Raw genomic sequence first — 16,253 nt, 5'->3', positions numbered from 1 at the left:
GTACTAAGATAACACTTCTATTAAAATGTACCATTATAATAAACATCAGTGAAATAAACACTACTCTGACTGCATTAATCAAAACTGGAGCCTTCTATCACAAATATAGACTTCTAATGAATAAGTGCCCTCTCAAAACCCACCTATTTAAAATTGCATTTTCTGTGTAGCTCTCTCTCTCTTGTTTCTATTTATAATTGTATTTTTATTTATTGCATTGTATTTGTGATTATATTTTATTTATTATAGTACACTGACACCTCGGCTTACGAACACCATACCTTACGAACACATTTCAACCAGTCGCTGTCACCTTGTTGCTTGTTGCTGACCACAATGAGGTCCTCAACACAGAGGATTTGATTTGCCTTCAAGGGGACAAGCAGAAGCAGGCGATTCAGGAGTTGATGTGAAGGTTTTTATTGAACAGTTCCATCCAGAAAAGACTATGAAAATCATCAACATGATGAATGATAATGTGATGCCTCAGTTTCGTAAGCTCTTACAAGTCAGAAAGCAACAGGTGTCAATTTATAGCCATCAACCTCTTTTCTCATCAATCTCTTTTCGTCAATAGATGCTACAGCTGCGTGTTTACTTTCAAGATTTAGCTTGTAGTCAACGTGCACGTTCCACCACGATGTCCCTGATCCACTGGTGAAGGGATGCTTTGATCCTCTCCTCTTTTATCTGGAACTGCTTCGTGTAACAAAGAGGGTACAGAAAGTGCTTAAGAATGAATGAATCTCTGGGTCTTTGTGTTGTCATGTTATTTGTTATGTAGTTTTTTTTTGTTCCTTTGACTTCAAGACGGCACCGCGAGAGTGGCTGCCTTTCCAACAGCTACCATATTTTGTTTTTCTACTTTCATTCCTTTCATAACTTTGCTACTGTGAAATGTAAATTTCTCCACTGTGAGACTAATAAAGACAAATCCAATCCAATCCAATGAACGACCATCACAAATGTAAATAAAGTGACTCCATTACACAGTGCAGTGTTTTTCTGTCATTACAAGACAATAGCACATTTATTATACATAGAATAAGGTAAATTGTGTGTAGTTTAAGGCTTATTTAGTTGAAAATTATATTTTATGGAGACCTGGGAATGGATTATTCTCATTTTAATGGTTTCCTATGGGAAACATTTTTTTGGGATACATACTTTTCGCCTTACACTCTGTCTGGGAAACAATTAAGTTCGTTAGCCAAGGTCTCACTGTACCTATGCTTGTCTGTGTCTGTAAAGTGTCCTTGAGGTGCTTAAAATTAATTATTATTATTATTATTATTATTATTATTATTATTATTATTATTATTATTATTATCAGTATTATTATTATTAGTAGTAGTAGTAGTATTATAAGCCTGGTAACCGGGTGAACTAAACCTCCTAATTTCATATATATATATATATATATATATATATATATATATATATATATATATATATATATATATATATATATATATATATATATATATATATATATATATATATATATAGTCGAGTGGTTAGCACACCGGCTTCACAGTGCAAAGGTCGCCGGTTCGGAGTCTAATAAATACAAATCCAAATCCAAAGTGTCCTTAAGAGCTTTGAAAGGCGCTTGAAATAAAATGTGTTATTATTATTATTATTAAATCAAAAGCTCAGCTTCCGGGGTTTGTCAGCGTAATGACGTCTGTAGCTTGTCTAGATATCCCATTGGACCAACTCTGCACCACGTGGTTTAGTGAACTCCCAATTGCAGCGCAGAATCACCAAGCAACCGCTTGCAAACACGGAAATACGCGTAGAAGACCCCGGTTGCGGTTTTTTAAATTCAGCTTTTTAAGACTAAAAGTCCAAGGGTATACATTTCATTATAAATCCCTCATATACGTATTCTTTTTTTAAATCCTTTTTATGGATTTGCTGCATATTTTATCATGGGCGTGCATCGTGTTCACACTCGGGATGTTCTCGACTGGTCTGTAAGTGGAATTCAGTTTTTGCGGCGTGGCAAACTTTAAACACGTTTGAATATACATTAACGTGTTTTTGCATTTTTTTAAATCACTGCGTCTGTGAAGTGAAGTATCATCAATTCGCAGAAATTAACGCGTTGTAAACTTGTTGCACGGCCAATGTCAGTTTCCTTGTATAATATTTACGAGATTAATGATGGCATGCGTTTCTTGTCAGGTGTCTTGCCTTGACTTTGTTTTGTGTGCGTGTTTTTCTGTGTATGTGCGTCTGTGTGTGCAGGGTCGATCTAAAGAAAATGCAAACATCCAAGAGCACCGACAACATTCAATTTCTGCCTTTCCTCACCACATGTGCCAAGTATGTGTTCTATGGGACATTTGCTAACCAAAACAGAAGCAGCTTTTTGGCACCGCTGTCATGTGATGTTGAATTAAAATATAGGTGTGGAGACGGCTCACAAAAAAGGGGGTAACAAGGCTAAAATGTCACAACGCAGTCTGGCGCGGCAGACATTAAAAGTGTACTTTTCTGCTTTCCCCCTGCCATGTTCATCCTTTTCCGTTATTTTTGTTTCCACAGTAACCTCGGATGGTTATATTACGGGATGCTGAAGACGGACCAGACAATTATGGTGGTCAATCTCATCGGGGCATTACTGCAGGGCCTCTACATCATCATTTACTTCATGTATACAAAACAAAAGGTCAGCATAACAGCCCGTCATTAAGTTTGTGTGTCTACGATGAGGCTTGAACCTATTTTGTTTTGTTTGTTTGGTTTTGTCAGAGAAAGGTCCTGTTCCAAATAATTGCCATTGCAGCAGTGATGACCAGCGCCGGGGGATACTTCATGTTGTTCCTTCCTCCAGGTGACATGCAGCTTAACCAGCTAGGCCTTGTTTGCAGCGTGGCCACCGTGGGCGTGTACGTATCCCCGCTCACTGACCTGGTAAGAAACTTGACCTCAAATGAAGTTATGTCCAAGTTTGACATCTGGACCTTCTCCTGTTAGTGAAAAAGACGGCTGGTATAAGGATAAGGAGTTCTTCTATAAAACGGGAACACAGGATGTACAAAAAAAACAATGATGATGGAGGAAAATGTTTGATTTCACGGCATATAGCTATATTTTACGTTTTCATACTTGCGCTGAATATTCAGGAAGTCTTGTTTTTGAGTTGGTGACGATGCCTCCCGTGACGTCACTAAAGGAACGCCCCTGACCGAGAAAGCGACACACAATGCATTTTGGGTACTTTGTTTGTTCTGAAAACTTCGTGTTGATCCGTGTTGATGGCGAAAATAGAAGGAAAATACATAAATCACTTGATGGTGAATCGTTGTGTGTTGCACCAAGACTACTATTTGATTGTAGTTGACACAAATGCCCAGCAGACAAATCAGCCCATTTCCAACGGAGCTTGGGCGCCATCTTGTGCGTTTTCTAGGACGCTACATTGGAGTCCAGACGCGTCAAAATGATACAGAAGGACTTCTTTAATCGATTACAAACATTTATGCTTTCCTACATTGGTGTCATTGACAGCTCGAATTGATATGGGAGGACTTCTTTAATCAATTGCAAACATCTTCTCCGAATCTGAAGCCATTGTTTTGATTCTAGAGCAAGGCAAGACCTCCTGGCGTGACGTCACGAACAAGGGGGCGGGACCTTCTGAAACTCGCAATTTCCGGGGTCAATTTGAAGTCGTTTTGAGACACTTTAACTCATTTTTATTGGTGTTTTGCATTTGACAAAAATATCAGCCTGCGTGTTTTGGGTAATTTAGATGCTATAAAACGTTTTTCTGGCTTCAGTTAGGAAACAAAAAAATGGTGTTGGTTGTCCTTTAAAGCGCTATATAAAACCAATATGTATGTATTGTATTGTAATTTGAATTAACTCTTTTTTTCTGATGAAAGAAGAGAGTCTATGGTTTCATACGCTGCATTGAAGAGTTATGTGTTTTGGAATTTAAGTGACAATAACAAAAACCCTGGCACTGGAGTGGACACATTTTTGACGTTGTCTGGCAGTGAATGAGTTAATATTACCATGATAATATTGTGTTATTATTTACGTGGTCGCACTGAGAAGTATGAAATATTTAGTTCAAGCTGGATATTGGACCAAAGCGATGTTCTCTTGTCATATGGAAGCGACACTTTTAAAAGCGAGCTCTTAATTTGTTTTTGGCTTCTATTTTGTAACCCAATCAGATTATGTTGCCTGGAGAATACATTGAAAAAAAATATCAATCGCCTCTATCGCACAAGCAGTGCATTATGCAAAAGATGTGCAATAATTCATATTGCATTATTCATAATTCATATTGGATGGTATGCATACTTGTAATGTTGACTAATCAGGTGTAACCGTAAATGGCATCCAATAGGAGAACAGTCGCTAGGCGCAGAATTAAAAAAAAAGTCATATTCAGAATCAGCGGCCCAAAACATCTACAATTTTAAAAATGTTAGTTGACATGACTGATGATATTATTATGTCTCTATTTACAAAAGGTTGAAGGGGTCATAAATTGAGAATTGTATATTTTACGTAGCATCAAACAGTCAGGTGTCTTGGGGTACATCAGATGTCTTCTTTCCTGTTGTGTGTGTCTATGATCCTGTTTTTCGCCTTCTCTCCATCTGCCTCGCCGTCAGAAATGAGCCCGTCGCTTTCCTGCCATTCTTCTCCTCCTCATCCGCATCTTCCTGTTATTCCGTCCTCGTTTGCCCCCTCGCCCCCCCTACTCCGCTCTCCTCCATCCCGTCGGAGACGCCAGGTTGCCTTCTGACAGTCGGCCTAATGATGTCTTGGCACTTGGCACCTCCTAATGAGTTTGAAAAATGCTGTCCTCATTTGAGCAGGCACAAGACTGATTATCTTTCAATGGTTCTTCATCCTTTAAAACAATATCCCAATTTCCAATACCCAAACATAAACTACAAAAAAGGAGGACTTGATAGTATTTTCTATTTAGTAGTAGTAATTTTAGTTTTTCTACTTTATTAGTATTTTTTTTTAGATTTAATTTTTTTATTGTTATCAAATACAGTTCTGATTTATATATACTATTTATTTAAATCATTCCTGGAATATTATGGTTTCCTCTTCTCAATGTCGTGTGATTAAATAAACTGACTGTTAGATTTATTCTTATTTTATTTCATTTGTAGATTTTACTATTATGGTACTATATTATTATTATTATTATTATTATTATTATTATTATTATTGTTATTATTAGGATTATTATTAAACATAGTTCTTATTTATATATAATATTTGTTTAAATGATTGCTGGAATATTATGGTTTGCTTTTCTCAATGTCATGTGATTAAATAAACATACTTTTAGATATTTTATTTGAATATATTTTATATTTTTATTTTATCTTCAGATTTGTATTTATTATTATTATTATTATTATTATTATTATTATTATTATTATTAAACAGGTCTGACGTGTATATATTTATTTAAATAATTCCTGGAATATTATGGTTTCCTTTTCTCAATGCCATGTGATTAAATAAACGTAATTTTAGATTTTTTATTTTAGTATATTTGATTTTATTTTTAAATTTTACTATTATTATTATGATAAAACACAGTTCGGATTTATATATATATATTTATTTAAATCATTCCTGGAATATTATGGTTTTCTTTTCTCAATGTCATGTGATTAAATAAACATTTTACTTTTTTTCCCATTTTATTTTATTCTGTTCTATTTTTTTATTTTCTTTTTATATATTTGTTGTTATTATTATTATTATTATTATTAAACCATTCTGATTTATATTTTTTGTGATTGGATTGGATTTGCCTTTATTAGTCTCGCAGTGGAGAAATTGCTGGAATATTATGGGTTCCTTTTCATGTCATGTGATTAAATAAACCTAATCTTATATATATATTTTTATGTTTAGATTATTATTATTATTATTATTATTATCAAGCACAGTTCTGATTCATATTTATTTAAATAAATCCTGGAATTTTATGGTTTCCTATTCCGTTTTCTGTTTAAAAAAATGATTAAATAAACTTATTTTTTAGATGCTTTTTTCTATTGATTTTTTTTGTCTTGCAAATGACAAATTACCTTTTTTAAAACCTGACTTTATTTTCACTAGATCGTTTTTTGTTTTCCCAAAAGATATCTCAGTGTACATCTTAAAAAAAGAGCATTCCTAAGAAATGGCAAAACGTGCGTTTGAAATAAAAGCAGTTATAAAAAAAAAGATGATTTTTGTTTCTTTAAATAAAAATGTGTTTGTTTGTTAACTTATTTATTAATTTATTTTTGTCAAATTGTGTTTTCAACAAACAAAAATATAGTGGATCATTTCACCAAAATCGGAGTATATAATAATAATAATAATAATAATAATAATAATAATAATAAAGAATTCTTGAAATTCCTCCATGCCTGATAACTGAAGTCTTCCTGCTTTAAGTCTGCCAACGCTTCACAGAACCTGTTCACACTTGTTCAACTTGTTTCAAGTCTTCTGCAAGCTTTGTCGAGGCTGTTCTTCATGTCGCAATACACATCGCTGATGGTATTTTTGTTTGCTTCTCACATTCAGATGGCCATCGTACGGAGTGGCAACGTGCAGTGCTTGTCCTTCCCTCTGACGGTGGCCACTTTCCTGACTTCCACTTCCTGGTTCTTTTACGGCCTCCAGCTGAATGACTACTACATCCTGGTACGACACATTCGCAGCACTATTACAAACCTCTATTCATTCCCATTGCAAGTGGTCCCAATGGCAAAATCCGTTCAAGTTGTTGAACACAAAAATGGAAATTGGTCCATCGCACTAAGAGCAGAATTGTTATTAAGTAATTCAGTGCCATTCCCAAATGTATTTGGGAATTGAAAAGCATGACCGAGAGCACCATTGCCGAATTTGTTGGAGTTTTGTTTTTTCTTGTTTGGGTGCTGATAAAGCGCTGGCCTTGGCCTCTGGCAATGTTCTTTTCCTTTCCACAAGGGGGGCAGCATTTGCCTTTTGTCCATGTTAGCGCTTTGTTACAGTTTCAGCTGTTGTTAAAGCGCTATTTAAATCAATATGTATGTATGTATGTATGTATGTATGTATGTATGTATGTATGTATGTATGTATGTATGTATGTATGTATGTCTTCTTTTCCATTCTTTTATGTATTATTATTATTATTATTATTATTATTATTATTATTATGTAAGCTGGCTAGCTGTTGGCTATCTATTAGCTAGCTGGCTGGAAGCTGTCGAGCTGGGTAGCTGTTGGCTAGCTGGCTATCTATTTGCTATTTATTTGCTATCCATTAGCTAGCTAGCTAGCGATTAGCTGTCTAGCTGACTGGCTGTAAACAGTCTAGCTGGCTAGCTGTTGGCTATCTGGCTATCTAATAACCATTTATTTGCTATCCATTAGCTAGTTAGCTAGCTTTCTATCGATTTGAGTTACTTCGGGGTTGAGTGAATGCTGGCGCCTGTGGCTGCCGCTGCTCACCCGCAGAAAATGTCATCCTGTGACTGTAAAGTGACCTTGAGAGTTTTCAAAGGCGCTTAGAAATGAAATGTATTATTATTATTATTATTATTATTATTATTGTTATTATTATTATTATTATTATTATTATGTATTTTGTACAGCCACCCCCATTTCAAGCTCAGATAACTCCAGACCCATATAACTTAGGAAGTAACTCTTTTTTTCTGATGAAAGAAGACAGTCTAAGGTTTCTTACGCTGCATTGAATGTTTAAGTAGTCCTAAAACTCAATATTCTGCGAGTCCTTTAATTTGAGTAAAAATGACAAAAACCCTGGCACTGAAGTGGACACATTTTTGCACATCGTCTGGCAGTAAATGAGTTAATATTATTGTGATTGTTATGTGTGTGCATTTTAGGTTCCGAACCTTCCTGGAATCCTCACTAGCGCCATCAGATTTTACTTATTTTGGAGATTTGCCCACGTCAACCCTCCCTATAAATCCACACAGATATGACCACGATATGTACAGTCATGGACGTTGCACTAAAGAGAAAGAACCACAGCGAGATAGGTTGCAATAAGATCTACATTCCACAAGGTTATACTCAAAGTAAAGTGTTTTTGTTTTTTCCAGGATGTATTCCAAAAATATTTTGAAGAAGAAAACAAAAAAATGTGGGTTTTTGTTTAATGTATCCCCTTTAAAGGACAACCAACACCATTTTTTTTGTTTCCCAACTGACATCAGAAAAACGTTTTATAGCATGTATAATAGCCAAAACATGCAGGCTGATATTTTTAGTCAAATGCAAAACACCAATAAAAATGAGTTAAAGTGTCCCAAAACTACTTCAAAATGACCTCAGAAGGTCCCGCCCCCTTGTTCATGACGTCACGTCAGGACGTCGTGCATTGCTAGTGAATCAAAACAATGGCTTCAGATTCGGGGAAGATGCTTTCTTGTTACTCATCCAGTTATGAATATGATTCAAATAGTTCTGAAGAGGAAAGCACACATGTTTGCAATCGATTAAAGAAGTCCCCCTGTATCAATTCGAGCCGTCAGGACTCCAATGCAGCGTCCCAGAAAATGCAGAAGATGGCGCCCAAGCTCCTTTGGAAATGATGATGATGATTTGTCTGCTGGGAATTTGTGTCAACTAGTATCAAATAGTAGTCTTGGTGCAACACACAACAATTCACCATCGCGTTATTTATGTGTTTTCCTTCTAATTTTGCCATTAACACGGATCAACACAAAGTTTTCAGACCAAACAAAGTACCCAAAATGCATTGTGTGTCGCTTTCTCGGTCAGGGGCGTTCCTCACGTGACATCACATCAGGCATCGTCATCAACTCGAAAACAAGACTTCCTGAATATTCAGCGTGAGTCTTAAAACGTAAAATATAGCTATATGCGGTGGAATCTTTGTAAAATACGCTCAGTCAAAGTCGTTTGAAGTGATTTTACAAATTATGGACAAAACTTGTCTGGAGGCGTCGGTTGTCCTTTAAGTGCCTTGTGTTGGATACAAAATAAGGATTAGGGACACACTACAGAGAAAGATACTTCACAGAAAATAAATCAAAAAAGTCGTTTTTAAAAGGAAAAAAATGTCTAATCGTATTAATGGCAGTAAATTTATTATGTCGGAATTATTTTGAGGGAAATGTCATATTCTGATGAGAATATAGTTTGAGAATAGTCGGAATGCTTGAAAAATATTTTTCTAGGGAGTTGGAATCATGTCATTTGAGGACAATAAAAGTATTTTGCCCCCCCCCCCCCGTCCCCGCTAAAAAAAAAAAAAAATTGTTTAGCATAATGTTAGCATATTTTCTTTGAATATTTCTTTGGTTTCTGTGGTATACGTTTTTTTCGGGGTGTTTCCAGTCCTCCTTTGTAGTTGTTTCTATGAAGAAACTGACATTTGTGGAGCCACCAACATTCTCCAATGTTAAACTCATTCACTGCCATTCCCGAATTTATTCAGGAATTGAAAATATGACGTGGAGCGCCATTCCCAAATTTGTTTGGGTTTCGGTTTCTCTCGCCGATGAAGCACTGGTCAGACCTCTGGCAATGTTTTTCACTCTCACGAGGGGGCATTTGCCTTTTGTACAGCTGCCCCCATTTCAAGCTCAGATAATTCCAGACCCATTTAACTCAGGAATTACAGTAAAGTCTCGTTATATCGATATTCAAGGGAGTCCGAAAAATATCGATATAACCGGGACTATCGATATATCCGACCCTGTTTGCATGTAATTTTCTCCATGCGTGCATAGAAATACTATCGATATAACCGGGACTATCGATATATCCGATATCGATATAACGAGACTTTACTGTACACGTAACTCTTTTTTTCTGATGAAAAAAGAAAGTATAAGGTAAGGAGAGTACAATATTGTGTGTGTTCTGCAATTTGACACAAACCTTGCCACTTGAGTGGACACATTTTTGCATATCAAATGTGAATGAGTTGACATGAATGGAGTTGTGTTGCACAATCCAATGACGATGTTGTTTACAAGTTGCTATTTTAAATAGAACGTACTCATGTGGAATGTTTCCTCTCTATCGTCTTCTATTTGGGAAAAGACTTTATATTCTGTTACCTCTTGTGCCTGTCTATATTAGATAGCATATCACTGTACTGTATATCAGTGGCAGTACGTTATGCTGACTGTTTACTTTGCCTATAATAAGATTTTTTTTCTAAAGGGACCTAAGTATGAGTGAAAGGTTTTTTAGGTCAATAAAAGACGACAAAGTGCCTGATGTATTTTGTTTTCTTCAGTGTAACCCAAACATCGACATCAATCAACAACCCAAATACGTATTAGGAACTGTGCATCAGTGGAATCAAGCAACACACGGAACTGCAAATTGAATGAGAAGTGTATTGTTCATTGTTTTCTTCATTATTTTTTTCATTTTCTTTGTAGTCGTTTAACACGAGACATTTGTCATGTTCTTTTTTGTTTTGCTGCGGAATTGTCAACATACACTAGATCACAGGTGTCAAAGTCAAGGCCCAGGGGCCAAATCAGGCCCGCCACATTATTTTATTCGGGCCGCCAAAGCAAATCAAACGTGTTAAATTCCATGATGCTAGCTAAAGTCCGAACCAAAATTTCAAATTATCCCATGAAAATGACAGTCATTGTTTGTGACTTGAAATTTGAAAAAAATTGTGCTCTATATCAGTGGTCCCCAACCTTTTTTGCGCCACGGACCGGTTTCATGTCAGACAATATTTTCACGGACCAGCGGATAAATACAACAAAAGAAAATGTTACGACCGTATCAAAAAAAGGTTTTTTTCTTTCTTTTAAATATAATAATAAACGTGAATCCATTGTGTATTTTTATACAACTTTATTAGCAGAGACCTGGTAACATCGTGCATGGGCTAATTTTAGCAGTATGTATCACGTGACCTCCACAAGCGTTTTGACATGCGTCAAGAGTAAGTCATAGACAGATGTAATCTGGTATTTTTTCATTTTTCAAAATAAAACATAGTTCGGACTCAGATAATAAATATAACGGAAATTACGGAAATTATTGATTCTTTCTGCGCGGCCCGGTACCAAATGACCCACGGACCGGTACCGGTCCGCTGCCCGGGGTTTGGGGACCTCTGCTTTATATGGAATATGTGGAGGAAAGGAAACATTCTAATGGCTTCCCCAAATTCAAAACAGCCCCCAAGAGGAAACCGTAAGTAAAATCTGGGCCGCAGCAAAAAATGACTTGTTCGCACATACTGCATGTATGATTCGAGCAATGTGCACATTATGGATATTCACTTTCTTCCTGGATTTTTGGTCATCTTTGTAGTTTTTTTAAGATAATGATACTATACTATCATGTGGCCGTTTTCCGTACACATCGAAGATCAAAATCAATCCTGATCATCTGGAGAGCTTCATTATTTGAAGCCTGCACTGTTGTCACACTTCTGCTATTGCTATGTTCAGACGTGTATGGTACATGTGTTACTAGTTGCGCATTTCATAATCGTTTTAACTCAGTCACTGCCATTCACAAATTTATTCGGGATTTGAAAATATGACGGAGAGCGCCATTGCTGAATTTGTTCGGGTTTTGTTTTTTCATGCTTGGGTGCTGATAAAGCGCTGGCCATTGCCTCTGGCAATGTTTTTTTCTTTTCCGCAAGGGGGCGACATTTCCCGTTTTTTAATGTTAGCACTTTGTTCAATCTTAAGCTGTTGTTAAAGCGCTATATAAACCAATATGAACGTATTACATTGTATTTTGGACAGCCACCCACATTTCAAGCTCATATAACTCCAGACCCATACAATTTCGGAATTAACTCTTTTTTTTCTAATGAAAGAAGAGAGTCTAAGGTTTCTTACAGTGCATTGAATGTTTATGGAGTCCTAAAACTCAATATTCTGTGGATCCTGGAATTCGAGTGACAATGACAAAAACCCTGGCACTGGAGTGGACACATTTTTGCATGTCTGGCAGTGAATGAGTTAATAATTGATGAATCTGTCTTCAAATTTGTCAATTAATCAATGAATCGGCTAAAACACAGCAGAAGACAAATTAAAGGTGCATCAGCAAGGTCCATTTTTCAAAAAGCAGACGTGATGAGCATATTTAAAGTGTTGCCACGGTTTAGTGAAAAATGACATGCAGGATCCGCCACATCGTATTTCCACCAATTTACATAATCTCAGATCACGTTCCAAAGTCACCGTTTGCTGGCTTTGACTATAAAATTTAACACGTGAGACCATTTAAATGTCTGCCTTTTGATTCATAGCCTGCCTTCCGTTCAATATGTCGCCCCGACTCTTTCGGCTGTAGTTTGTTTCCCACCTACACTCACTTAGCGGCACAAAGCGGTGGGTGTTGTGTCTGCGTGTGTTGTGTCAGAGCTATTTGAGCGCAGGAAAAGGATTCGTTTAACACGCACACACACACACACACACACACACACACACACACACACACACACACACACACACACACACACACACACACACACACACACACCTACACACAAGCAACCACAGACGGGATGAGAACCTCTGGTGTGGCCTTTCCCACCACTGGCCTCTCTGTATCAACACACTCACATACAAACAAGTTCATTGGCACTGCGGCGCCATGAAACAAGCTTTTGTCTTCTACACACACAAACCAAATCCTTTACTATCAGTCGGGTGGGCTCCGGTGGCGGGCGCTATAGCACCCTCTGGGTGTCCATGGGTGTCCTTTAAAAAAAAAGAAAGCAATTAATTTTAATTACCATATTTTCCAGTGTATAAGGCCCACCCAAAAGCCTTGATTTTCTTCAAAAGATGACTGTGTGCCTTATACGCAGGTGCGCCTTATATGTGAAGTTATATTGAGCCACGATACGTCCCATAACTACTGTCAGCAGCCATTTCCCCCTGGAGAAGTAGTAGTGCGTAAACTCAGCCTCCACTATAATGTGGTGTGCCTTATATTTGGAAAATTTTCTATTTATATATTATATTTGTAAAACTTTTTTCATTCATTGAAGGTGCACCTTATACTCCGGTGCGCCTTAAACATGAAAAAAGTTTGAAAATACACAATTCATTGGGGGTGCGCCTTATACTGTGGTGCACCTTATACAGTGATACATTGTCTTACGAACTTAATTGGTTCCCAGACAGAATGTGTAAGGCGAAGAGTGTGTATCAAAACCAAAAATTAATTTCCCATAGGCAACCATTAAAATGAGAATAATCCGTTCCCAGGTCAACATAAAACATAATTTTCTACTTTCTAATTTTCTAAGCCTTAAAGGACAACTGACATCTCTGGACAAGTTGTGTCCATAATTTGTAAAATGGCTTCAAATGACTTCTAGTGAGCGTATTTTACAAAGATTCCACCAGATATAGCGATATTTTACGTTTTAAGACTTATGCTGAATATTCCGGAAGTCTTGTTTTTGAGTTGGTGACGAGTCCGTACGTGACGTCACTGAAGGAACGCCCCTGACCGAAAAAAAAGGACACATTGTAGCAGTCCTTCCATCACGTCAATACTTGTTTGGTCTGAAAACCTCGTGTTGCACCAGAAAGAGCCAGAAGAGGGCGTCCAAGCTCCATATAAGGAATTTATCAGCCTGTGGAAACGGGCTGATTCATTCCTCACGGGAAGTCGGTGGCTATTTTCTGCCTCTTTTTGGGTGAGACATTTCCCCCCAATGTTGCCTCAAAATGGCACGGAATAAATTCTTTAATCGATTGCAAACATGTATGCTTTCCTCTTCAGAACTATTGAATCATATTCATAACTGGATGTGTAACAAGAAAGCATATTCTCCGAATCTGAAGCCATTGTTTTGATTCTCCAGCAATGCAAGACGTCTTGGCGTGACGTCACGAACTGGGGGCGGGACTTGCTGAAAATGCCCAATTCGCAGCTCAATTTTTTGCAGATTTTGGACACTTTAAGTCATTTTTATTGGTGTTTTGCATTTGAATAAAAATATCAAACTGCGTGTTTTGGGTATTTTAGATGATATAAAATGTTTTTCTGATGTCAGGAAACAAAAAAGTGACGTTGAGGTATCACTGTATATGGAAAAGGTTTGAAAAGACACAATTCATTGAGGGTGTGTCTTATATTCTGGTGTGCCTTATACATGAAAAAAGTTTGAAAATACACTATTCATTGGGGTGTGCCTTATACAGTCGGGCCTCGCCTTACAAACTTAATTGGTGCCCAGAGTGTGTAAGGCGAAAAGTGTGTATCCCAAAAATTAATTTCCCATAGGAAACCATTAAAATGAGAATAATCCGTTCCCAGGTCTCCATAAAATATAATTTTCAACTAAATAAGCCTTAAAACTACACACAACATACCTTATGCTATGTATAATAAATGTGCTATTGTATTGTAATGAAAGAAATACACTGCACTGTATAATAAAGTCACTTTATTTACATTTGTGATGGTCGTTGATGGCTCTTAATTGACACCTGTTGCTTTCTGACTTGTAAGGTCTTACGAAACTGAGGCATCACATTATCATTCATCATGTTGATGATTCTCATAGCCACAGTCTTTTCTGGATGGAACTGTTCAATACATCATTCCACTTAGCCCACATTGCCTTGATGCCACTTGATGCTGCAGCTATCTCCTCCTCGCACTCAGATGATAACTCCTGAATGGCTTACTTCTGCTTCTGCTCTTGAAAGCAAATCAAATCCTCTGTGTTGAGGACCTCATTATGGCAGGCAACAAGCTCCTCAATGTCATCTGCATCCACTTCTCCCATGTTCTGTCCAATGTAAACAATGTCGTCCAAAACAACAGAGTCATGAGGATCAAATCCTTCAAAGTCCCTCTCAAGGATGCATGCGGGCCGCAAATTCTTCCATGCTGCTTTCAAGGATCGAAGGGGAACATCATGCCAAGCCTTTTCTATCAGCTGAACACAATGATACACATTGAAATGGTCCTTCCAATAATCCCTAAGGGATAGTTCGGTGTCAGTCACATGAAAGCATCGAGTAAATAAAGCCATTGTGTAAAGCTTTGTGGTAGCAATGGTGGACTTAGCATATCGGTACCGGACCGCTAAATCAGACAAACGCACACCTCGTTCGTGTTTCTCAATGATCTCCTTCTTCTCCTCGACTGTAATTTTGTTTTGTGTCTTCTTCGGCTGAACACGAGCCTGTCGTGGGGTCTTTTTCGGTCCCATAACAGCAAAAGTATTGTTGAAGACGATCGACGTGTGCATTCAGATAAAGGGGGTGTGGAAAGGTAGGGCTGGGGTGCTGTTCGGTAGTGTGCTTTGGTGTTCTTCCACCGAAGATTACTCCGCCAGCCGTGGTGGGGCGGCACTCCATGTGTATCCCGAAAAGTAGTGCTTATGCCAAGGTTTAATTTTCATAAATTTAACGTCCGTAAACCAAAATTTGCTAAGGCAAGGTGTTCGTAAACCAAGGCTCCACTGTACTCCGGTCCACCTTATACACGGGAAAATACAGAACATGGAAAATGCATCTCTATTTACAAAATGTTGTAGTTTAGAAATTTCTTAGAATTTCATAAGTAGAGGTACGGGGTGGTGGGGGACGGAAGGAGGGGGGGCGTACCGACGGGTTGTAAATGAGAGCTAGCACATTCCTAATGTGAAAAACAGCAGCTAGAACAGGTGGGCTTGGAATCGGACAGACAATGCCTGCCTGCGTGGGTGCACCGAGTGCTGAGTAGTGTCCGCTCACCCTGTGTGTGTGTCATCACTTTGCGAGCTGTACAAGGTGCTTCTTGCATGGGGGGGGCTAAAATGCGAGAGTCAGCTCGTGTGTGTGTGTGTGTGTGTGTGTGTGTGTGTGTGTGTGTGTGTGGTTCGCAAGGAGTCAGGAAACAGAGGGATCCTGTTTGCAAGCCAAACTCATTGTTCAGCTGATTGTAGCCCCCTACACACCGCCGCCGACACCACCTTCACCCTTCCTCCACTACTACACACTCACACGCAACAAACAAGTCCAATGTAGTGTTTACTTGTCTGTGAGCATCGTAAACTCTCAAGATAAAGACTGGCATGACGATCCGAATGCCTAACTCTTTTTACGACCTTCAATGGTTGCGTCTCCAATTTTTTTCTCCCTCATTTCGTTACCCGCTCCTGACATGTGCTTGACGCTGCGCACACGCTTACTTTTGGCCGAGAAGTGCTGGTGTTGTTTACTTAGGTGCACTTGACTTATTTTCACATTGAACAGAAACCAAAA

At 37.9% G+C, this 16,253-nt stretch overlaps 1 protein-coding gene across 1 annotated transcript; it reads left to right on the top strand.

The window, feature by feature from the left end:
* The first annotated feature begins 1,781 nt into the window (after positions 1-1,781).
* On the top strand, positions 1,782-10,263 carry slc50a1 (solute carrier family 50 member 1). The gene is made up of 6 exons (XM_088999514.1): positions 1,782-1,979; positions 2,254-2,331; positions 2,554-2,677; positions 2,761-2,922; positions 6,580-6,699; positions 7,893-10,263. The coding sequence occupies exons 1-6, from the start codon at positions 1,912-1,914 to the stop codon at positions 7,989-7,991; spliced, it is 651 nt and encodes a 216-aa protein (XP_088855640.1). The 5' UTR covers positions 1,782-1,911; the 3' UTR covers positions 7,992-10,263.
* Positions 10,264-16,253: the final 5,990 nt, after the last annotated feature.

The sequence above is a fragment of the Hippocampus bargibanti genome, linkage group LG06 (genome assembly GCF_051943395.1).
Source record: "Hippocampus bargibanti isolate YZ-2025 linkage group LG06, ASM5194339v1, whole genome shotgun sequence".
Taxonomy (NCBI): domain Eukaryota; kingdom Metazoa; phylum Chordata; class Actinopteri; order Syngnathiformes; family Syngnathidae; genus Hippocampus; species Hippocampus bargibanti.
Note: the sequence above shows the minus strand (reverse complement) of the source record. Positions and strands in the feature narration are given on the sequence as shown.

Excerpts from the sequence above, each read along its gene's own strand:
- slc50a1 (XM_088999514.1), top strand. The coding sequence starts at position 1,912 with ATGGATTTGCTGCATATTTTATCATGGGCGTGCATCGTGTTCACACTC. Across the intron at positions 1,980-2,253 it reads GGGATGTTCTCGACTGGTCT|GGTCGATCTAAAGAAAATGC; the intron begins GTAAGTGGAATT and ends CTGTGTGTGCAG. Across the intron at positions 6,700-7,892 it reads TGAATGACTACTACATCCTG|GTTCCGAACCTTCCTGGAAT; the intron begins GTACGACACATT and ends TGTGCATTTTAG.